The 24,282-nt window shown below is 40.9% G+C and overlaps 1 protein-coding gene across 1 annotated transcript; it reads left to right on the forward strand.

Annotated features, from left to right (window-relative positions):
- Positions 1 to 1,185: 1,185 nt before the first annotated feature.
- Positions 1,186 to 23,682, forward strand: trpm4a (transient receptor potential cation channel, subfamily M, member 4a). Its single transcript, XM_078797185.1, is given in 29 exon segments — positions 1,186 to 1,270; positions 2,972 to 3,033; positions 3,251 to 3,425; positions 4,093 to 4,273; positions 7,220 to 7,389; positions 7,471 to 7,648; positions 8,402 to 8,466; positions 9,119 to 9,352; positions 9,491 to 9,593; positions 10,448 to 10,566; positions 11,483 to 11,768; positions 11,771 to 11,784; positions 11,867 to 11,968; positions 12,091 to 12,219; positions 12,911 to 13,040; positions 13,326 to 13,471; positions 14,355 to 14,467; positions 14,563 to 14,667; positions 15,365 to 15,411; positions 15,500 to 15,732; positions 16,562 to 16,677; positions 16,863 to 16,995; positions 17,085 to 17,259; positions 17,790 to 17,955; positions 18,034 to 18,215; positions 19,761 to 19,893; positions 20,135 to 20,207; positions 21,604 to 21,697; positions 21,801 to 23,682. Coding segments are annotated over 29 exon segments (3,747 nt in total). The 5' UTR covers positions 1,186 to 1,204; the 3' UTR covers positions 21,818 to 23,682.
- The last annotated feature ends 600 nt before the right edge of the window (positions 23,683 to 24,282 follow it).

The raw sequence follows: 24,282 nt of genomic DNA on the forward strand, positions 1-24,282 counted from the left end.
GTCTCCATCACTCTCCTTGCAAGTAAAAGAAACTCAACTCTCTGTGTCTCTCTTTGTACAGGCTGTGTTTTACAAGTGTTGGGGTTTAAACCTGACAGCAATATATACAGTAATTCCAAAAAACCCTATAGTATATGCCAATTTGACCCCTCCTATCAGTAAAACCCAACAAGAATCCATCTTGCACGGCACCTGATGTGCATTGTATGACATGCCTCTTTACAGCCAGGCGGGGGCGCTGTATGGCCAGTAGCAGCCTTCCCCCCAACTGTATGTGGTTTATTCAAAGGTAAGCCTGCTTTCTAAGATATATTATAAACGGTATATATTATAAACGGTCTGTGGTTATGTTTTGCTGTAGCAGGCGGCTCTGAGTAACATCAAATTGGGTCGGTACGGTAGTTTTCTTCAAAACATAATTTAAAACTGTCGGTATGATAACTCATCACGTGCCGTGGGAGATTATCTCGTAATTGATTTGAAGGTACTTATAATAGTACAAATGTATCTTCAGTTAAATGCAGAGCAATGAAATGTTGTACCACTAGAAATAGATGGGTTTAGAAAAATGTTCCATCCTTTCCGACATTTCTGCTCTCCTCTCTCCCCATAGCTAGGATGTTGTGCTTTCCATAGCGATTTTAAGGCTAACAGCCAAGTGAGTTTCCTAGCTGGTTTTGTATGAATTCATTGAAGAAATACAGTAAGAACAGTTCAACCGTAGTGTTTGACACTCTATTCAAGCATTAGAAGGGTTAAATAGCTTGGATAGAATAGAAAATGCAACGCAAGGTTAGCCTGTGATGGATACATGACAACTGTCATGTTACTATGACAGTAATTACTGTTGGCAACAACTTAAGGGAAGAAACAAAGTTGGTGAGAGGCGATGACGTCAATGTGGGCGGGGCCACAGGTGTGGGTGATTCTGCTAATTTTGTTATCGGTCTGATACCAATACGGAGCCAGTATGGCCATACCAGCAAGGACGTTGGCATTTTTAACTTGATATTTTTCAAATTCATTTAGATTTTGCCTTAAATTGATTATATTGATAAAATTCACAGTAATATCAACACACTTAATGCGCTTAATATATATAACGATGTGAAAATATCACAATATCGATATTTGGATCGATCCTCAGCCCGCTGCTGTTAAGCAGAGTTTCTTGCACATGCTTCATCAGAGAAGAAACGCCAAGATGAAGGCAGTGGGGAAGGAGAAGGAAGGCCCTGCAAAGTCTGATGGCAAGAAACAGAAGGATCAGGTACGTGAGGACAATGTTGCTGTGGTGTTTCAAGGCGGGAAAATGCAAAGGACTTTCAAGTTGAGGAATTATTATTATTAGAGAATTCTACACAAATCCTACATTCCCACTCGTGCAGTGACAATAATGTCAAATGTTATCTGTGTAGCAGACACACATCAGATAACCGGTGGAAACATCAGACCACCGTCCCGACGAGCAGTATATTTGTACAATATGTGCAAACATGACATATTTCCCTCCAAACCACACTAATAATATCATATTCTAGGGAATACGTTGTTTTGGAGACTTAATAAGACTGAACCAAGCAGTGACTTTAAATCATAGTAAACCACAATATGAATTCATGTTACATCAACCATAATAAAAGTAGTAAAGAAGTAATACATTGAAGGAAAGTCAGTAAAGTGTATGAATAAGTAAATTAAAGGACTTTGTGTAGGAAGAAAAGGCTGCTAAGACGTCAACGGGAAAACAGGTCAAACCAGTCGCCATTCATTAGCTTCACTTCTGAGTCACTAAACACCTTTTATTAAACACGCTCAACTTGCCTCACTTGGGTGCATCATCGTTATTCCTGACCTTTCATCCTGCTTGTCCATCTGTTTGCACCCCCCCCCAACTTAACATTATGACCTTTTACTTGTTGGGATTTTTTTTTGCATGTTTGTCACACTTAAATGTTTCAGATCATCACACAAATGTAAATGACAACACAACAGAACACAAAATGCTGTTTTTAAATGAATTATTAAGGGATTTAAAAAACATGGTCCTGTGTGAAAAAGTGATTGCCCCCTAAATCTAATAATTGGTTGGGCCGCCATTAGCAGCAACAACTGCAATCAAGCGTTTGTGATAACTTGCAATGAGTCTCTTCCATCGTTGTGGAGGAATTTTGTCCCACTCATCTTTGCAGAATTGTTGTCATTCAGCCACATTGGAGGGTTTTCCAGCATGAAGCGCCTTTTTAAGGTCATGCCACAGCATCTCAATAGGATTCAGGTCAGGACTTTGACTAGGCCACTCCAAAGTCCTCATTTGGTTTTTCTTCAGCCATTCAGAGGTGGACTTGCTGGTGTGTTTTGGATCATTGTCCTGCTGCAGAACCCAAGTTGGTTTCAGCTTGAGGTCACCAACAGATGGCCGGACATTTTGGTAGACGGCAGAATTCATGGTTCCATTGATCACAGCAAGGCTTTCTGGTCTTGAAGCAGCAAAACAGCCCCAGACCATCACACTACCACCACCATATTTTACTGTGATGTTCCCAAAGGTCTTGGGGATCATCAAGATGTTTTCCGTCAAAATTAATGTTTTTTTGTTTAGCAGTGGTTTTTATCTTGGAACTCTGCCATGCAGGCCGTTTTCGCCCAGTGTCTTTCTTATGGTGGAGTCATGAACACTGACCTTAAATGAAGCAACTGAGTGAGGCCTGCAGTTCTTTGTATGTTGTTGTATAACCTCTGAGATGAGTCTTTGCTGCGCTCTTGAGGTCATTCTGGTTGACAAACCACTCCTGGGAAGGTTCACCACTGTTGGCTGGAGTCCCAAAGCTTTAGAAATGTCTTTATAACCCTTTCCAGACTGATAGATCTCAATAAATCTCAGGTCTTAACAGAGAGGCAATCACTTTTTTCACACAGTTTACAATCTGGAAGCTATTTTGTTTCTAACAAGGACCCCTTTTCTGCTCAGAGCTGGATTCCCAAACTCATCAAGAAGCGAGTGTGCACTACTTTTATTGAAGAATCCCTCAGGTAAATATCTGGTAATGTTTGTTTCTTTCAGCTTTTTCCTTACATACTGATAATATTAATGTAAAAATAACTTTCATCACAAATTGTCTGAATAAGCAACCTTATTGTTTCCATCAAGACTACTATAGTATCGACCACCCCTATTTAAAAGAGTTAAGTTTTTAACACTTGTAACATTAACAAGTGTGATTAACATTGTGTGTTTGTTGTGTGTCAGTAATCGAGAGCGATGTCTTTGTGGCGGTGCGCGGGATGTGCATACTTCCTTTGGACCAGAGGACCCAGAGGCAACGGGGGCCAACCAGTGGAACAGCAAAGAGCACACTACTGAAAGTCCTACTGACGCCTTTGGAGAGCTGGAGTTTGCTGGAGCTGGGCGCATGCACAGTTATGTGAGTACTTAATACACACACATTTCCTCATAGGTAGTCCAGCAAGCTACTTTGTAGAGCAGTGACATTTTGAAAAGAGGACATCGTTTTAAACCACGCCTTGTTGAGCCCAACCTTTCAACAGCAACTACCACACTTTTGTTTGCCGGTGAGCTGGTTGCCAAAGCATGTTTGCAAAGCCTTTTTCATTCACACACTTATGATGATCCTTGTCATCATGCAAGGAAGAACCTCATGACTCATCACAATTAACTTTCCTGGCTTTACATTGTACAACCCTCCCATAACTCGAAGATTTAGTTACAGCATGCACCGGAGGATGAATACTGTGCGGCACGTAGCACAAGAATGCAGTGTGTGCCTTGTGCGGGGCAGAAGAATACAGTGTATGTTTGCTCAGCCACACTAACAAAACATATGTATTGTTCTTTCATGTTCATTCATGAGTATGTGATGGAAAACTTGTAGAAATTCCACAATTGTTTGATTATTGATTGATTATTCCAGAGGTCATGGTTGTTGATGCAACCTGCAGACCTGCAGACTTCCATAGGCGTGGTGCATAAAGCAACGGAAGAAATGTGACACCATTGTTGGCAAATGTTTGATTCTGAGTACAGTAAAACGATAGTGTTGTTTCTCACTCACATTGTTGTATTCTGTCTAGTTTCTGCGGCTATCATGTGACACGCCGCCTCATAAAATCTACGCACTGATGACGGCGCACTGGGGATTGCCCTCACCCAATTTGGTGGTGTCTGTGGTGGGGGGCGAAGGCCATGAGAATATCAAAACATGGGTGAGAGATGTCCTGAGGAACGGGCTGGTTCGAGCAGCACAGAGCACAGGTAAACTAAAAGACTATACAAATGTAGAGTATACCATTAATAACAAAGATGGACCCACTAAATTTGAAAATGGAAAGATTTTTGGCATTGTGGTGCGCACAAGTTCATGAAAACCAGGCAACTCTTTACTTGACGGAAGCCAATCATGAACTATGAAAAAAACTAATGACAAGCTTGCATGGAGGTCATTACTCAATATAACAGTCATTAAATTAATCACACAGCAACTTAACACTCAAAAGGTACCTAGGAAATATATATTTCATGTACCAATATGAAAATAAATACCAAACAGCAGCTATATTAGAATCTACCCATAATGTACTGCAGCCAGAAAACCAGTTCATTGGAGGACAACATAGAAAATGGTGGATGACACGACAATGCTGCCTGTGTCCAACAGAGGGAGCCAGAGGGACGCTGACATCATTGCAGCTCCCCCAATTAATTTGTTGCTCAGACACAACGCCTTAGGGGCCATCCATAATTTTCAAAATTTTCACGAGCGTACAAACCGAGGGGGGGGGGGTTAACACATCAACGTACGCTTTTTTGAAAACCAGAAAATGTCGATGTCTGTATGTTCGAACCGCGGGACGCAGTCAAATTTTAGCGCGAATAGACTGGTCACCTGTCGTCGTATGCTAGCGCGAGAGCGTACCAGTCCACGCGATACTCCACGTGATACTCCACGTAGCTCTGCGTGCTTCGCATTCCAACACAGCAATCAGACAATGGCCGACCCCGGTGATTTCGATTACCTATTTTCGTTCATCAAAAAGAGAATTACTGCCATTCATCGCTCACCGAGTAATGCATACGAACAATACATCAATGTTTACTGCTTTGTGTGTTCGGAAAGAAAGCGGCAGGACGCTGTCGCGGCTGGCCAGGCGGCTTGGAAAGGTTCCAAATCGAAGGAGTCGAGCAGGGCGGATTTGTTCCGAAGTGCCGTTGCGAAAATGGAGAAGATCAAAACTAAGCCGACCATCCTGAATCTATTCGCCAGCTCTGTGTTTTATTTTCTATAATTAAAAAATCCTGTGGAAAACAGTTGTTGCATCGGGACTTTTCTACATGTATCATTTGATAGAAAGAACAATACAAAAAGACCAAATTTGTAATACATTTGTATTTTCTTGAAAGAAAAATACAAAAAAGAGGCATTTGATATAATTTTTTATCTTGTTCGTGTTCAATACAATGTTGATGGGCAGTGACTGATTGACCATAGTCCCAAAATACAGCCAGAGAACACTATTGGACATGTTCGAATTTCCTGGCTGTATTGGGTCAGTTGGTCATGGACCTATCAACATTTTTCATTTGGGATTGTACTCTTTTTTTTTGGGGGGGGGGGGGGTTGCTCAAAAGAGTACTCTTTGTACTCTTGTGAAAATGTTGAAAATTATGGATGGCCCCTTAGGGAAATCTTTAATTTTTTGTTATTTTTTCTTTTCAAACTCATATTGGTACATGTTGGAATATTTGTCAAGTATACATTTTGATTATGAATTGTTGATGTGTGATGAATTTAGTGTTTTTAATAAGATGAATGCTGTTAGTGTTCCAATATATGTAGAAACAACACATACCAAATATTTTTCCAATACATGATTATTTAGGGGTGCCACCATACATCTGTTTTTGTGGAATAAAGTGGTGAACAGTTCAATGGTCGCCATGGAGATTTGAGGTCAGCAAAGACTGCAGCTCAAGAACTCTCAGGTGATCTTTATGTTTTTGTTGGTATTTAAACTCCTATTACATATTACTACCAAATTTGTGGTTTTGTCTTTGTAATTTGAATGATTTGTAGTCATATTTATAGGTATTTAGTGCTCATTGCCTCTACTGTAGCTAACATTAGCTAGCTACAGTTTGCTAATGACAGTTAGCTAATAGCTGAGCAAGCATAACATCAACAACAGTAATATAGAGTAGGCAGTATTGCTGATGCTTCATATTTATTGAGAGTAGTACTGTAGTCCTACATAGTCTGATATACACTTTATTATTTTAGTCTTCATTCCGCCTGATATCCTTAGCCGACCAAGTGTTGTATCACTGGCTGCAAAGTTGAAGATGTCACCAATGCAACAGGCTGCCTTCACTCGTGGCCTTGTCGCAGAGTCAGGCGGCAATTATACACATTTCTGTGCCTCCTATGCAACAGCTGACCGAGAATAGAATGGGCTATCAATGCTGCATTCAAAATAAGTCTGGTCAATGTCTGTGCGATGAATGTGGTGAATGACTTTGCCGAGCGTGGCGTCAAACTCGCATCCGACTTTGTCGCAATGACCAGGAAAATACCCAATCCAAAGAGAAAACAAATATATTTACTTTCATAACCGTATAGAAAATGATGCTGTATAGAAGTTCATTGTACTCAACATTTCCAGGTCAACTTTTTGGCAATTAAACTTCGAAATTTTTCCGAAATTTTACAAAAGTTTATGTGTGAGGTGGCACCCCTAAATATCAATGGATTTCCTCAAAACATTTTTATGTTAATTAGAAAAAAATGAAATGCCAGCCAAATTGATATTATGAAATTAAAATTTCCCATTCAAATTTGATGCACCCTAATATATATGTGTGTGTGTGTGTATATATATATATATATATATATATATATATATATATATATATTAGGGTGCATCAAGTTTGAATGGGAAATTTTATATATATACGTATGTATATATACATACATATATTTATATATACGGACCTCCAGTGGGTTGACAAGCTTATTATTAGGATTTTCATGTCATGTGGTTGATGGTCAAAATTCTCCCCAAAAAATGCAGTTTTTCTTTAAATTTGATTTGAAACATTTAAATGTGACAAACATGCAAAAAATCAGCAAGGGGGCAAACACTTTATCATACCACTGTATGTTTTTAAAACCATTAAAATAATTTCCACCCTTCTCTAACCCAGGAGCTTGGATCTTTACGGGGGGTCTACGGGAAGGTGTGGCCCGCTGTGTAGGCGAGGCGGTGAGGGACCACGACGCTGCAGCTCCGACACTCTCCAAGAAAAAAGTCATAGCTGTGGGACTCGCACCTTGGGGCCTTGTATTCAACAGACAACAGCTTGTAAACACACAGGTACTCATTACGTATTGTACATTCCGTCAGCTTGCATACTGTACATGCTGACTCTTGACTAACTTTGTCGTTCATTCGAAGGGAAGCTTCCCAGCTCGCTACTACGTCCAAAACACGTCACGTGACTCCTGCTGCCTGGACAACAACTGCCAGGCTTTCCTCCTGGTGGATGATGGAAGTAGCGGCCGAAGAGGAGGAGAGACGGCCTTTCGTGCAAGTCTTGAAGATTATATCTCTCACCAGCGCACTGGCATTAGCGGTAAGACATACTATGTACTTCATTTACATGGACTAGATCGGACTGGGTAACATGATGGCCCCCAGAAGAAGAACAACTCATGCAAAACCCCCAGGGAAATGATCAATATATGTATTACATTTGATGTGTTTTTATAGCACTACCACAATGTACAAAAAAAATTCATCCTTTTCTTCTGTTTTATGTGTGTTCTGCACAATAAGTAATTATGTGGTCATATTTAGATAATACTCATTCATTCATTCATTTTCTACCGCTTATCCTCACGAGGGTAGCGGGGGTGCTGGAGCGAGAGGCGAGAGGCGGGGTACACCCTGGACTGGTCGCCAGCCAATCACAGGGCATAAATAGTCAAACAAACCATTCACACTCACATTCATACCTATGGACAATTTGGAGTCACCAATTAACCTAGCATGTTTTTGGAATGTGGGAGGAAACCGGAATCCCTGGAGAAAACCCACACATGCAAACTCCACACAGAGATGCCAGAGGGTGGAATCGAACTCGGGTCTCCTAGCTGTGAGGCATGTGTGCTAAACACTCGATCGCCGTGCAGCCCTTGGATGATACTAAAACAATAAATCTAAAGGTGGCCTAAGACCTTTGCACTCTTTTATTTGGGACAAAGTGCAGGACACCCCTACACCCTGCAAGATTAAAGATGATACTGGAAGAAAAAGAAAGACATGTTCGCAATGTTTGTATAGAATTGTCTGTTTTCTGTTATAAGTGATGATTGTGTTCCAACAGGGAGTGGCAGTATTGAAATCCCAGTGCTGTGTATGCTCATCTCAGGAGACGCCAACATGCTGAACGTAAGAACACCGTAAGACTGTACTGGCCTCTGTCTGCATCCATCATATGGATGGATAGGTTAGGCTGTTAGTGAGCATTCATAATACATACACCTCACAGGTTAGACAGCATAATATTTGCACATTGCACATTTTAGAGTGGCCTTTTATTGTGGCCAAGCTAAGGCATACCTGCGCAATCATGTTGTCTAATCAGTATCATTTATATCTTTGAGTTCAACTCATGAAGAACAAATGTTCCCTTCCTTAAATATTGTTCCAAGTTTGTCTAGAAAGATAACCTCCTCTTCTCCTGCTAGATCTCCTTGCAACAGCGCACGGAATCCATGAACCCTCTCACATTCATTAGCATTTATACACTTTAACCTTAATTCATGTCGTGACAAAGATTTTTAGGATTTTCATTTTTGCTTCCTTGGGGATGGCTTTCCTTTTCTTTGGCGCACTACCACTTTGGCGACATAATGAAGTGTAAAAGTTAACCAAGGACTTTCATAGTAAAATCCGATTCGAAACACAGGATAGTGACACAGAAAAAGCAATTTATGAAGCATAAAGCGAATCTCTCCATTAGATGCTACACTCCTCCAGATTACTCCCAGATAAAATGTCACGTCATTTATTTTGTGTATATATCTGTTCTGCGGTGCAGAGAGTACATGCGTCTCTGAAGAGATCTACGCCCTGGCTGGTTCTGGCTGGTACTGGTCCAGCTGCAGACCTTATCAGTGAACTTCTAGTGACTCTTCCCAGCATTTCCATCGAATCTGCAACAATGGACAGAGAGACTGTGGAGGTTCTCTGCATGGACATCCGTGACAGGGTCTGCGACAAGATCAGGAAACATTTCCCAGATGAATATGAACCGGAGAAACTGGTGGACAGTGTGAGTATGTATATGAGAGTAAAAATATATATCCTGTAACTGAATATGGAATATTAAAGTATAATTTACTACTTAAAAGACATTGCAGTTGCATGAAAGGTACTGGAATATATTCTTACGCTCCTTCTACGTTCCCAGGCTCTGGGTATTCTTTATAACAGAGAACTCATCACTGTGTTCTACTCCGCACAAGAGGGACTTGATGACTTTGATACCGTGCTCCTCAAAGCTCTTGTTAGAGGTATGTTGGAGAAATAACGGGGAGTACTACTTGTAATTATGAAAACAGTATCGCAGGAGACACTTTTATGCAGTGTAACCCTAGGATTGGCTGACTCATGTCAACATGAGTTGATGTTGACATAATCAATGAATTAAAGTGATTCCTCATCCCGTGATCTGATGATTGATAGCCAAGTTGCCTTGTCAGTGGCGTCTGTAAATAAACTACACAAATAGAGCTGGATAGTAAATAATAAAAACTAGATCTACCACAAATTTCGGACTATTGAGCATACCAAACTGTAAGCCACACCCACCAAATTTCAAGAGAAAAATATTTTTGTACACATATGAGCCACAGAAAGACACACTATAAACCTTGCAATCCTACCTGCACTCGGTGTTCCCACCGTCACTTATTGAGTGAGATGTGACAAGCTTTTTTTCATCGCAGTTGAACGGTCCAAGCAAAAAATAAAATAAAAACAAAAATATTTATTATAACAGAGGATGTCCACAATGGGAAAAAGTAAAAAAAATATCATAAACAAGCAAATAAGAAAATCTAACTAAGGTACACAGGTCTGAGGGCAAAAAATACCAAAATCAGAAACACTGTAGTAATTGGCTGACAGGAAGAAAACAAAGTCCGGATCTGGACCGAGGTCCGCCATCTGTTCTAAGGCCTAACCGATTACGCAATTAATCAAAACAGCAACCTTAAAATAATCATTAGTCCTAATAAAAGCTAAATATAATTGACACTGAACACTGACACTGAAACTTCTTCTGTTTCCTGTCATGCATTCTCACTTTAAGATATATGCTACAATTCTTACCATGAGTGTGTGTGTATGTGTGTGTTCTGTCAAGCTAGTAAACGTTTGTCCCGTGACGCCAGTGAGTACAGGGAAGAGTTGAAACTGGCTGTGGCCTGGAACCGAGTGGACATCGCCAAAACAGAACTCTTCACAGGAAACATACAGTGGGAGGTCAGAGTGGACTATTACTATTAGAAATATGAACTTTTAGCCTAATATCTATTCATCTTTTTCTGTTTTTCCATCCATTCTGTCAAGTCAAGTGTATTCTATTTAGTTAATGGTGGTTTATAAGATCTACTGACTTGTACGTTTTTTTTCCTCCTTTAGACATTTGACCTGAAGCAATGTACTACCTCATGCTAGGGACTGTAAAACCGTTGTTTGGGCCGCCCTGCATGACACAAATCCACCTTATGGACCACCTTATGGTTTAACACGGCCTAGTTTAATCTTAACCAATCAAATGAACGCCTCTCATTGCCTTTAAATGCGCAGAGCCCATTGGACTGCGCATCAGAAGCCACAATGCATGTCACCTTGTAAACCACCTTTGTTCCTGACACATTAAACACAGCAGCAGGCTAATCCAGGCATCGTGCTTGTGATTCACCTGCCTCCATGCTCCGCCGCCACCAAATAGGATAACCTTTGATATATTTGCGGCATCTCCTCCTCATTCTCCTTGAGAAAAAATGAACAGTAAAAAATATATCCAACAGCCAGATTTTAACAACCAAGATTATATTAATCTTTGTTTTTAGTTATTAATTATTAGTTGTCTAATGAGTGTCTAATGAGCAAAGAGTAGATATGTCTTGTGATTTTTCTGAGGGAGTTTTCACTTCTAGAATGTTGATTTTGAGTGTGGGGGGCGTTTATTTACTTAATTACGCCACGCTGCGCCACCCTGTGTCCACCTTGCGCTGTGCCACAAAATTAAAGCCCGCAATGTCAATGTCAACCTCTCCATCATCATGGGCAAGACCAAAGAGCTGTCAATGGAACTCAAAGCCAAGAAAGTAGACTTGAATATTAGAGGTTAGATTTGGCATTACTAATACTGACAGGGTGATTGTGTTTTCAGTTTGAAGACCTGGAAGGTTCAATGACAGACGCTCTCATCAACGACAAGCCTCAGTTTGTGCGGCTCTTCTGTGAAAATGGTCTGAACATCCTGGACTATCTGACATACCAACGCTTGGAGAATCTGTATCGGTCGATCTCGGACAGCTCTGTGGCCTACCTTCTGCTCCAGAGGCGTCTGCGTGACCGATTGAGTCTGGCTGGACCTCGACCTGGTCTGAACGGAGCCATAGCGGTACCACGATATAGCACACAGAGTGAAACAGCTGGACCTGCTTCACCGAATGACTCAGCCTGTTTGAGGTGCTTTGATGAAAACAAACCTCATCCAAAAGTTGGTCTTGACAACCTGTTTGTCAACCAACACATTTTTTTTTAAATGCAGGTATCACGTGTTCTGTGGGACCTGCTCGGAGATGTCTGTCAGCCATTCTACTATGGACCCCTTGGTCTGGACCCCGAAATTGGCTCTCGGAGTGCGCTCAGAGTCTGTAACCAGCACTGTTCTCCACTAAAAGTTTTGCTCAATGCTTAAAAGAGGTCATTTTTGAACCAAAAAACAGACCTACTATACAGATATGAACATTAACATCTCTGCTGTTCTCTCAGCAAGTCGACAAGATGTTACATGGGAGTTGTACATACCGGGAACAAAACTGCCTCTCTCCCTGGGCGGCGCTCTTCATCTGGGCTGTCTTGCAGAACCGCAGTGAGATGGCTGTTTACTTCTGGGAGATGGTGAGACCCCTGAAAGAAAAGTGACTATTTCATACACGCCTATGCCTAAGATATGATCAGTCTAGAATTTTGACACTAGGTTTATTGAAACTGAGAGAGAATGTAAAAAAATAGGAAAAATTAAATCAAGGTTTTAATTTGTATTTGATTTAGTGGTAGTACAATGGTACTGACTGAAGCAATTTTTTTAATGGAAATTAACTGTATGTAAATCCAACAAGATACCTTTCATAATCAATAATTCTAGTTTTACATGCAGAAAACAATGCAAAATAAACGAGGAATGAAACAGATAAACGAAGATTTAACATTACTTTGACTTTTATTGAAGACTCCTGTCCACAAAGACATGAAAGAGTTGCGAGGCAGAAGGGGATCTTGGTTTTGCGATGGTTTCCTTTTGAATTTATGAGTGTTTCTTACCGTCTTGACGAAATTGATGGCACTCACAGCCTTCTTTTGCCCCATGGTGGGTTATTTAGCAGTCACACTCACACAATTTAAAAATGCTGAGTCCATAGGGTGCTTTGTTTGGGAACTTATGATACAGTACAAGGGAAAGTTTGTTATGCATGATATTGTATGATAACCAAGACAGTGTACAAAAACCAGGGCAAAAAAATGTAGGTGAAAGTTTTCATAGATAATTTGCTGGCCAGAGCTAACATTGTTTGTGTTTGTTGCTGGTCAGGCAGGCGAGTCGGTGTTGAGTGCCCTGGGTGGATGTAAGCTGCTGAGGGAACTTTCTAAACTGGAGAGTGAGACTGACAACAAGATGGCCATGAAAGAACTGGCACAGAAGTTTGAGGATCTTGCGCACGGTGAGTCCTATGATTATCACAGATGGATTCCAGAGTTGTCATCAAGTAGAATGGTGTTTAGTTGCAGGCTGTGATGTAAGAATCTCATATGGATCCCAGTTTTGGCCCTTTGTGCGATTCAGTTTGACACCCCTGCCATAAGGCATTGTATCTGCGCTCTGGCTTTTTTGGCTCCCTCTGGTGAACAGAGGCAGCAAGCACTCTTCTGACAAAACTAATGTTGTGTGCACTCTTACTTTTGATGAAGGATTCACTTTTCATTGTGTCGGTCTTGGTGCTGTTCAGATGTATTTGGAGAATGTTACCAGAGCAGTGAGCGGCGCTCCTTCACCCTCCTGATAAGAAAGTCTCCAGTGTGGGCTGGGGCAACATGTCTGCAGATGGCAACTGCGGCTGATGCTCGCCAGTTCTTCAGCCATGATGGCGTTCAGGTATATTCTAACCTCACTTTTGGGCTTTATTAGTTCCGACGGTGTATAAGCCGCTACTTTTTAATGAAACGTTGAACGCAGAGGTGGCTAACTTCTGGCTAAAGTGTAATCTCATGATATCGCCTTTCCTTCAGAATTACTAGTATTTTTTCAATGCTGTGCTGCTTGTTAGTCAGTCAAGACGTAGTACGTAGCTCCAATCACAAGCACATACAACCAGCTTGTCCACCCATTGAAAGTCAGTATGTATATATATATATATATAGTATATATATACCAGTATAACAATATAACAGTCTTACTCAAAGAACGCTTTACTAACAGCACTAAATTCACCACACATCATCATAACGCTCAAAAAGTTTATATGCAAATATACAAACATGTCCCAATATGACTTCAAAATAAAATAACCCCAACATTTAAGTTTTTCCATAAAGCATTGTTGGAGCAACACAATTGGGGTGCTGAAATGGTGTCAGATTCCTATTTTTGCTTTGGGCTCCAGGTCATGGCTCTCTTTGGTAGACTGAAGCAGCATTGTCGCACCATTTTGTTTTTTATGCGATTCTCCAATGAATGGGTTTCTCAAACGAAATGCATTGTGCCACAAAAACACTTTATGTTTTTTTCATATAAAATTCGCATTGATACATGTTTGTAGATATCTGAATAACATTTGAGTGTTAGTTGCTGTGTGATGAGCTTAATGTTGTACACTGTTATATTACGTAATGGCCTCCTGCATTTCCCACTGTATACAGGTTCCACTGTATTACCATTTCAGATGAAAGGCAACAGGGCAGCTAGGCAGATTAGCAACATCAAATGTTGTAATGTCGGTTCAGAACTTTTGTGGTAACGCTGCTGCTCTCTTCTCTAGTCATTGCTCTCCCACATCTGGTGGGGCAGCATGGACAGAAGTACTGAGGTTTGGAAGCTGTTGATCTCCTTCTTCATGCCCCCTCTCATCTACACCGACTTAATCAGCTTCAGGTCAGTGTCATGCTATCAATATTCTCCATTCTCTAATGGAGACTTCCATATTCAGAGGTTCATTTATAGAGCGTGTGTGTGTGTGTGTGTTATAGGAAGCACGAAGAAGAGGTTAATCCAGTGGAGGTCCATCACAAAGACAATGACATTCTGGAGGGGAATGATACCTCTGCCTTCCCCCTTGCTGACATTATACACAAGTAAATGAACCATTCTGTTAAATCTGTGGAATTTGCATTTTGCAACTCCCTCAAAATAAGCTTACATTTTCGTGTTTTTTTTTTATTCTAAATCTGATAATACACATATTGAACTACTCAAAATGTGTACTGGGTAGAATTGCTCCAATAGATTGGCCACCAATCAATATCACCCGATTCATTCATTCATTCATTCATTCATTCATTTTCTACCGGTTTTCCTCACGAGGGTCGCAGGGGTGCTGGAGCCTATCCCAGCTGTCTTTAGGCGAGAGGCGGGGTACACCCTGGACTGGTTGCCAGCCAATCAAAGGGCACATATAGACAAACAACCATTCACACTCACATTCATACCTATGGACAATTTGGAGTCGCCAATTAACCTAGCATGTTTTTGGAATGTGGGAGGAAACCGGAGTACCCGGAGAAAACCCACGCATGCACGGGGAGAACATGCAAACTCCACACAGCGATGGCCGAGGGTGGAATTGAACCCTGGTCTCCTAGCTGTGAGGTCTGCGCGCTAACCACTCGACGGCCGTGCCGCCCATATCGTCCGATTTCCGTAAAAAATCATGTGATCGCATATGCCTTGAATGCCTTTCAACGCCGATCGCTAGCACTGGCTAGCACTATTGCAGCCAGGTGGGATGTTTCCAAGCCTTTTCCAAGCCTAACTCTTTGTGTTGGCTTTTAGTGATGAGGATGCTGAGGAGTACAGGGCTCTAAAAGAAAACCTGAAAGGTGGGTTTACATCAGGTTACAATGGAGGTTGTGGTGAATGATGACACAAAAATGTACTCATACCCGTCTTACCCTGTCTTTATTTCAGCCTCTTTACCATCCGGAATCAGGAAACCGTTCATTGTGACACGGTGGAGGCAGTTTTGGTTCGCCCCCGTCACCTCCTTCCTGGGCAACGTGCTGATGTACTTCCTGTTTCTGTGCCTCTTTGCCTACATCCTGTTGATGGATTTCAAGCCCCCGCCTCCCAGAGGCCCGTCCTCTCTGGAGTTTGTGCTTTACTTTTGGGTTTTTACATTACTCTGTGAAGAAATCAGACAGGTTGGTGGATAAGAAATCCAAACCATGCAGTGGAACCTGTTTAAGTCAGTCCTGCTTATGTCAACAATTCGTCTGTGTCATCAAATTTAAGACCCAAAGGGGCCTTTCGATAAAAAATGTGTCTGTGTATGTCAATATGTGCTGTAGTTTTCTTAAAATCACCATAATGGAACATAACTACGATTTATTTACACTATTTTTCAAGACCACAACAGTTCTGTTAAAAACTGCAAGTAGAGTATAGAATATTATATGAAAACCTAGTTTTATTTTTGGTTATGTCGATGACAACTTATGTCGATGTGAGTCTGAGGTGCGTGGACTTGAACGGGTTCCACTGGACTGGTCTTAATTTGAAATGTGATTAATTATTTTTGGCCGCACGGTGGACGAGTGGCTAGCATGTTGGCCGAGTGGCTAGCATGTTGGCCGAGTGGCTAGCATGTTGGCCGAGTGGCTAGCATGTTGGCCGAGTGGCTAGCATGTTGGCCACAACAGTCAAGAGATTGGGAAGATCTGGGTTTTAAGATTGCATGTTCTCCCTGTGCATGAGTGGGTTTTCTCCAGGTACACTGATTTCCTCCCACATTCCAAAAACATGCTAGGTTAATTGGCGACTCCAAATTGTCCATAGGTATGAATGGGAGTGTAAATGAGTGTGAATGGTTGTTTGTCTATATGTGCCCTGTGATTGGCTGGCCACCAGATAGGGCCCAGCATAGCCTAAACATAAGCAGCAAAGAAAATGGATGGATAGATGAATTATTTTCCGAAGTATATTATTTCATATAATATTTCATAGAACTCTTCTTCTCTCTCTGATTGACAGATCTTCTTTGTGTTCAGCAACTTTGTGCTCCAGAGAATGAAGAATTACATCCAGGATATGTGGAATCAGTGTGACATCACAGCCATCATAATCTTCATTTGTGCTCTCTGCTGCAGGTAACTGAATAGCAAAACATATCTGAGTATCATTCTGTATCTCATGAATTAGTTTTTGAATTACACTTGAGGGGTTGGTGATACCGCCTTTTATTTTGTTGATCAGATACCAATTCAATACAAGGCCGGGATTACAGATGTGATATATTTTACTTGAAAGTTTTCAAGATTTTTTTCCCCCCCAGAATGTTCCCATGGTCGTTCAAGTTTGGCCGAGCACTGATGGCCATCGATTTTATGGTCTTCACTCTGCGTCTGATCCATATCTTTGCTGTCCACAAACAGCTCGGGCCCAAGATTATCATTGTCGGCAAAATGGTGACTCACACGATCGCTAAAAATCAAAAGGAGTAGAAATATGACACAAAATCAAAACCATAACAATCTTGTTTCCCTCTTTCCCTCAGATGAAAGACATTTTCTTCTTCCTCTTTTTCCTGGCTGTTTGGGTCGTCGCCTATGGCGTAGCCAACCAGGCGCTTCTCTACTCATACGATCCTCGTCCCAACTGGGTATTTCGTCGGGTCTTCTACAGACCATATCTGTATATTTTCGGACTCATTGACGTCAATGAAGTGGATGGTGAGTGGCTTTCCTGTTAGTTTCATTTGGATGCTCTACTCATTGCAAGTGAATTTAGAGAAAGTTATAGAGCCAATCAACTATGAAAATGCGGGAGGTCATTACTCAATATAGCAGTTTGATTCACGGTGTCATCTTAGAAAGAATGCTAAAATCATCACACAACAATGTAACACTCAAAAGGTAGGTAAGAAACATGCAATGCAAGTACCAACAAGAGTTTAGAATAAAATAAAACACTGCAATGATTAATTCAGCTGCCTCTGTCCACCAGAGGGCTCAACCACTCGACTTCCTCCAGTGTGGTTGCACCAGCGCACACTGTATTCATCCACCCATCACCCACGCACACTGTAACAAATTCTCAAGCAAGTCTCATATTTATGGAAATTATGTATTTAATTCAACTGTGGGAGCGCGTAACACAAAATGTTGTAAACCGAGGATTACCTGTATTTCATAAGGATGACATGAAGTAGTCACACAGTGAAGTTTTTCACTTTCAAAACATGCACTTATTTTCCATGCAGCTGATTTGTTTGGAGAAAAGAACTGTACAAACAATGTGACACTAATCAAAGCGGGGCGGGAGCCCTGTGTGAACACCGATGCCAACTGGCTGGTTATCGTCCTCCTGGTCATCTATCTATTTGTTACCAACATACTGCTCATCAATCTCCTCATTGCCATGTTAAGGTACGCTCTCATGATTCATTTCATCCCAACAGGGAACAAACAACAACCAAAATGTGCTTTGTCCTTCACCGTCCACAGTTACACCTTCACCATAGTTCAGGAGCGCAGTGACATCTACTGGAAGTTTCAGCGTTACAACCTGATCGTGGAATACCATTCCAGACCTTGCCTGGCACCGCCATTCATCATCATTTCACATCTCAATCTTTTTATCAAGCGATGCATCCGCCGTATACCTTCAGAAAAGAAAAAGCACTTTGGTGAGAACCGCACGAATCACCAAAACAAAAATGAGTCATGTCTTTGTGGTTTGAACATCGCTCCCTCACTCCCTCACTCACTAATATTCATGGTTGACTTATGGCCAATCAGTTATATGTAGTATTGTGGTCATCATTAATGTATGAAATCAGCCATGGCATGTCTGAAATGATAGAGTGAAAAAAAGTCATCCTCCCATTCCGTGTGGAAGTGGTAGGTTTTTGGCTTCTTACTTTGTCCTTCTTCTCCACGCCGTTTGAAACCATTTTTTGAGTTTAAAGGGGACCTATTATGCTCATTTTATGGCCCTTTGTATTGAGGTCTGGACTCCTATAGAACAGTTACACACGATAACCCACACATAAAGCTTTCTGGATCTTCCAGATTCTGCACCTCTTTGTGCAGCATTTCCATGGATTTCCAGGCACGCACACTCCACTGTGATTGGTCACAGTCCCAAGCACTCCTGAGGACTTCCGGATACGTAGGCCGCAATGTGCTAGCAATCTGTAGCCCATATAAGGAAGTCTGGATTGCATTAACATCACAAATGTTGGCGTTAGAAGAAACTCTCTGAAACCGAACAATCAGAGCCAACTCAAACTTCTTTCAGGGCTCACTTCCAAATGTGCAAACCTCAATATCTGAAACTTTGGCATCATTTAACATGAGTATACAACATTCTAACTACATTTATAGGTCAGAAAAGTCTAAAAAGCAAAATAGGTACCATTTAAAATAAACAAATTGGAGGCTAACTAATTAGCTCAGTACCGTGGTGTGTTTCAAGGTAACATTCCAACCCCTCTTGATGACAAATTTTGTCAAAAGTAACAAAAAAAGTGACAAATCTCACCACTTTTTCTGGAATGGTTGAGGAGTTTTCTGGTATTTGAGGACTTAAAAGTGAAAGCACGTGTTGTTCAGCATTTTGTATTTTCATTTACCATCCAAGAATCAAATTTATTTGTACTTCTAAACATAATTAAGGTGTTGGAATGCTTTTTTCTTGCAGTATTTTACGAAACATATGCAAATTAGATGATGCCGTCATCTACCGACTTCTAGGACAGCTACTTTTCTTCCTGAGAAGTTGGCTACAATGTGTTTCCCTTCAGTGATCCCATAGCCTGTGCATTACGATTGAGTAATGTGTTGTAAACAAAGAAAAAATTGGAGTGTAAAGGTGACTGTAGGGGTGTTATTTCATGTCTGCAGGGCTCCAATAATGGAATAAATCATATTTAGAAAGTCATAAACAGTTTTTTCTATACAATGAAAATATTTGATTTATTAATATTAAATCCTACTTTGCGGGAATTCACTTATCACAGTCGCGCTTATGTCAATGTGAGTCAGCCAGTCTGAGGGATGTCAACTCGGACCATAAATAATCTTTGTTGCACTTACGAACTCAAAGAAATGTATGCATTCCCTTACTGGTACTATACAGTTGGGAAAATAAGTATTTGATAGAGTAATAGCCAGACAGAAATTGTTTTATACTTTATTTGATTGCTTTTACTGTTCTTGTATGTTATCAGTTTTGGAGCTGCAGGATACCGAGGCCAGCCGGCTCAACATGTGGGAGGCGATCCAAAAAGAAAACCTTCTCTCAGCTCAGAACAAGCGACAGCGGGAGAGTGACACGGAACGCCTTAAACGTACCTCTACCAAGTAAGTTTTCCACATTGACCTGATTATAAGACTATATATTAAACAGGACCAACAGCAGCTCACACTTCCACACACACATACATAGGTATCAGTATGCAGCATCACTCATTCCTGCTAAGTTGTACTATGATACAATATGTTTGTACATGTCATTTTGCATGTTTTACTAGTTTGATCTTGCCAGTCTAATGCCACTATGTCAATAGTTTACTTCACCTAATTTGTGTGCGTGTTTGTGCAGAGTGGACAGTGTGCTGAAGCAGATGACAAAGAACTGTGACCACGAACAGCGTTTGCAACTCCTAGAGACAGAGGTTGGCACTGCATGGATACTGTACATTCCGGATCCATTCATTGTGTTTAGCACTTAGCTGCCACGGGGCTGAGGCATAATACCGAGCTTTATGTTTAAATATACGTGAATGAGTCTTTGCCTTGATTTACTGCAAGTTATATGTCATACCAGCTCATGTAACTCCAAAACACGCCAATGACTTCACTTAAAGCAGCGGTTTTCATTGGCTGTGTCTCAATTGGAATACTTCCATCAGTATATTTCAATAAGCATACTGTGTACACTATGTACTCAGTTCATAACAGTGTAGTGCTGTCCCACATCTATTAGTGCACTTACGGCAATGATGATCATAATATTAATCATAATATTGACTCATGTCACGTGTACTGTATGTTGTAAATCCCCTCGGCATTGTTCAGGGCAGACTTCAGCTCGGGTTTTGTACCAGGCAACTTGCGGGGCAACTAAGGGGTCCTCTGTAGGACCACAGCCGAGCCATCCCGCGCACATTAGAAAACTTGTCCTTGTACTATATACTATATGTCTGTTTGCGTTAGTGATAAAGGTGAGTTAATGTGCTATTAATAATCGTTCGTTCGTGACCGCATTTATATGCAAATTAGACGGCGAATAGCGCCCATTGTTTGTGTGCGTCTGTGTATTATGCTGACGTTTGAAGTGCTCGCTAACCTATTGGCGCCCGTTTCGTCACAAAGCCATGTGTGTGTGTGTGTGTGTGTGTGTGTGTGTGTAAATTAGCATGTGCTCCTCGGAGCTTGTGACTTACATTTATTTTAATTAGTTCATTCATTACACAAACCAGACTCATTAAGACATTATACTTCTCACAAATTGAAAAATTGGAAATTGGATTGTAAAGAAATAAAGTCCATTTAGCTTTGTTACTGTGTATGAGGTGGTCCCGCGAACCCACTTAACACGCATACTGTCAGCTCTCCCCCACACTAAGTGCTCAAAAATGAGACATTGACACACTGTGAGGTGGCACTTCAGGGGAGATGCAGAATCTTGAAATAAATGTAAGAAAATCATTTTTTAAAAATCTTTTTATTTAACTTCAGTTATGTTTAAAGGCAAATGCAATAACTGTAGTGCCTACAGAAAGAGGGTAGGATGCACAATACACCAGAAAAGCAAACCTTTCCGTTAGCTTGACATTGAGGTTTTGCGCCAATTTTGGATCCACATTAGCAATAAAATGACTGCAGTAAGTATTAGTGACATTAACCACCAAGGAAAACAGAATAATTATGATGCAATGAGTTTAGTCGTCCTATTTTTGGAGCAATCCTAATTTTCACACAAGTACAAACAAAACATGGCAAACTCTCATGGAAGAGCTTTTCTTCCTAGTTTGTATGGCATCAGCACTGAGCCGTACTGTCTCGTAGATGGAGTACTGCTGCAACGCCCTCTCCTGGATGATGGATGCTATGTCTCAGAGTAACGTCATTCAAGCCAGCCGCCCCCCTCCACTCTTAAGAGGTAAAGCATCCTTCACACACTGACTGAGGACTTTTTCAACACTTCTCATTTTGTCGAGATTCACTGATGCATGTCCACTGTCTTTATTTCCTTTGTTGGGCAGATCTGTCTCCAAGCTGAACTTCTTGCACGAGTGCACATACACACACACACACACACACACACACTGTATACTCAGGGTCAAATTATTATTATTTGCCTCCTAATGTAAACTCTTGCCTGGGTTGATCATGTTTACATTAAACAATATTTTCTACAGGGATAAGGACTAGTTTGCTACAGTGGTGTGGAAAAATGTTTTCCCCCTTTCTGATTTTTATATATTTTTTGCATGTTTGTTACACTTAAATGTTTTAGCTCATCAAACTAATTTAAATATTAGTCAATAACAATACAACTCAACACAAAATTCCGAGGTGGACTTGCTGGTGTGTTTTGGATCATTGTCCTGCTGCAGAACCCAAGTTGGTTTCAGCTTGAGGTCACCAACAGATGGCCGGACATTTTGGTGGACAGCGGAGTTCATGGTTCCATTTATCACAGTAAGTCTACCAGTTCCTGAAGCAGCAAAACCAGTCCATCACACTACCACCACCATATTTTACCTCTTTTTCTGAACTGCAGCATTATTCGTAAGCCAGATGTAATAGGACACACACGTTTCAAAAGTTCAACTTTTGTCTCATCAGACCACAAGAGTATTTCCCCAAAAGTCTTGGGGATCATCAAGATGTTTTCTGGCAAAATTGAGATAAGCCTTAATGTTCTTTGTGTCCAGCAGTGACTTAAGTATTGGAACGCTGCCATGCAGGCCGTTTTGTCTTTCTTATGGTGGAGTCATGAACACTGACCTTAACTGAGGCATGTTAGACCTGCAGTTCTTTGGATGTTGTTGTGTTGTTTTGTGACCTCTTAGACAAGTCGTCGCTGCACTCTTGGGGTCACTCCTGGGAAGGTTCACCTCTGTTCCATATTTTGGCCATTTATGGATAATGGCTCTCACAATGGTTTGCTGGAGTCCCAAAGATTTAGAAATGGCGTTGTAATCCTTTCTACCTAATAAATTTCAATTAATCTCAGTGAAGTTATGTTTTGACAGCAGGGCCGATCACTTTTTCACTCAGGATCATATAGGTTTTGATTTTTTTCTCCCTTAATAATAAAAAGTTTCATTCAAAAATGCTAACTAATATTTAAATTGTTTGGTGATATACGTATAACATTTACTGTATGTGTGACAAACATGCAAAAAAAGAAATCAGGAAGGGGGAAAACACGTTTTCACACCACTGTATGTTTTTGGGGTGATGTTTGGGATGACCCGCAAAACGCCTATTTTTTATTTGTTTTCATTTCCTGTTTCTGTCTGCATTTCCTGTTTGTCTTAGCTTTCCTCCCCAGATGCCCTGGCTGTGTCTCAAATCAAATCAGTACACTACAGTAAGTACACTGTGTACACTGCGTAGCTTCAGGGTACTCATAGAGCATTTCATTGAGTCGTATTTGCGTACAGTGTAAACACACTTACAGTTTGCATTCAAAATGCAAAAAGTATGCAAATGAAGACACGGCCCCTGACTTTTGAGACGCTGGTTCGTCTGAATATGGTTCCCCTGTTTGGATTTTGCCCTCTCTCATTGTGACCATGACCATTTCAGGGTGTACCCTGCCTCTTGCACGGAGTCAGCTGGGATAGGCTCCAGCATACCCCCTGTTTAGGATAAGTAGTATAGAACATGGATGCTTTTGTGCAGAGCTTTGTGATCCTCTGTGCCTTGTCTTGTCTCCTGTTGCAACATCACCTTTTGCCTTCTTATTGCTTCTGTTTATTCTGCTTATCATAAAAGACTTATTTCTGCACAAGCTGCCTCGGTCTCTGCATGCCGGGGTCCAAAACCAAATGCCTGTCCTGATAATACGTACTGATGTTTTTGATGGGAAGATAGTGTGTTAAATATTTTATCCTGTTTATAAATAAACTGTGGAAAATACCAAGTGTTGTCTTTTTTATTCTTCCAAAATATGTTGACCTGTTCAAGTATCCCCCAAAACAATCTATCTGTATGCCATCATGGAGTTGTTGTGAGATTTACATTTATTATAATCAACAATTGAATAATATTTAATACAACAATAGAATCAAATACCTCATAAGAAAATGTAACAATATAAACAAAATAATACAAATCCCCCTTTTTTATTACAAGTAAGTAAAAGTAAAGTAAATTGTGCAAAATAACTAAACAAAAGCAAAACTACTATTGATTATCATTCAAACACTGTAGGTTAGTTCAGTGCTTATCAGACATCTTGGTGTTGTTTTTCTTTGATTAAAACCACGTAGATTGTTCGCTGTCCAGTCCCTATGACAGTGATGTAAGTCAGGTCTTAGTCAAAACGTATAGCACCTGACTCATTGACATTGTACACACAATACATGAAGGACATATAAATACAGTAATAAAAGGACTCAATAGAACAGGGGTGTCTAAAGTGCAGGGTCCTCCACACTAGGGGCTGTGTCGGGTCTGCTGAGGGGGTGCTGTCCTTGGGTACCTTCGACCCAGCTGGCTGGGGGTTCCTCC

Source organism: Doryrhamphus excisus, linkage group LG16 (genome assembly GCF_037039965.1).
Source record: "Doryrhamphus excisus strain RoL-2023G ecotype Guam linkage group LG16, RoL_Dexc_Guam_v1.1, whole genome shotgun sequence".
NCBI lineage: Eukaryota > Metazoa > Chordata > Actinopteri > Syngnathiformes > Syngnathidae > Doryrhamphus > Doryrhamphus excisus.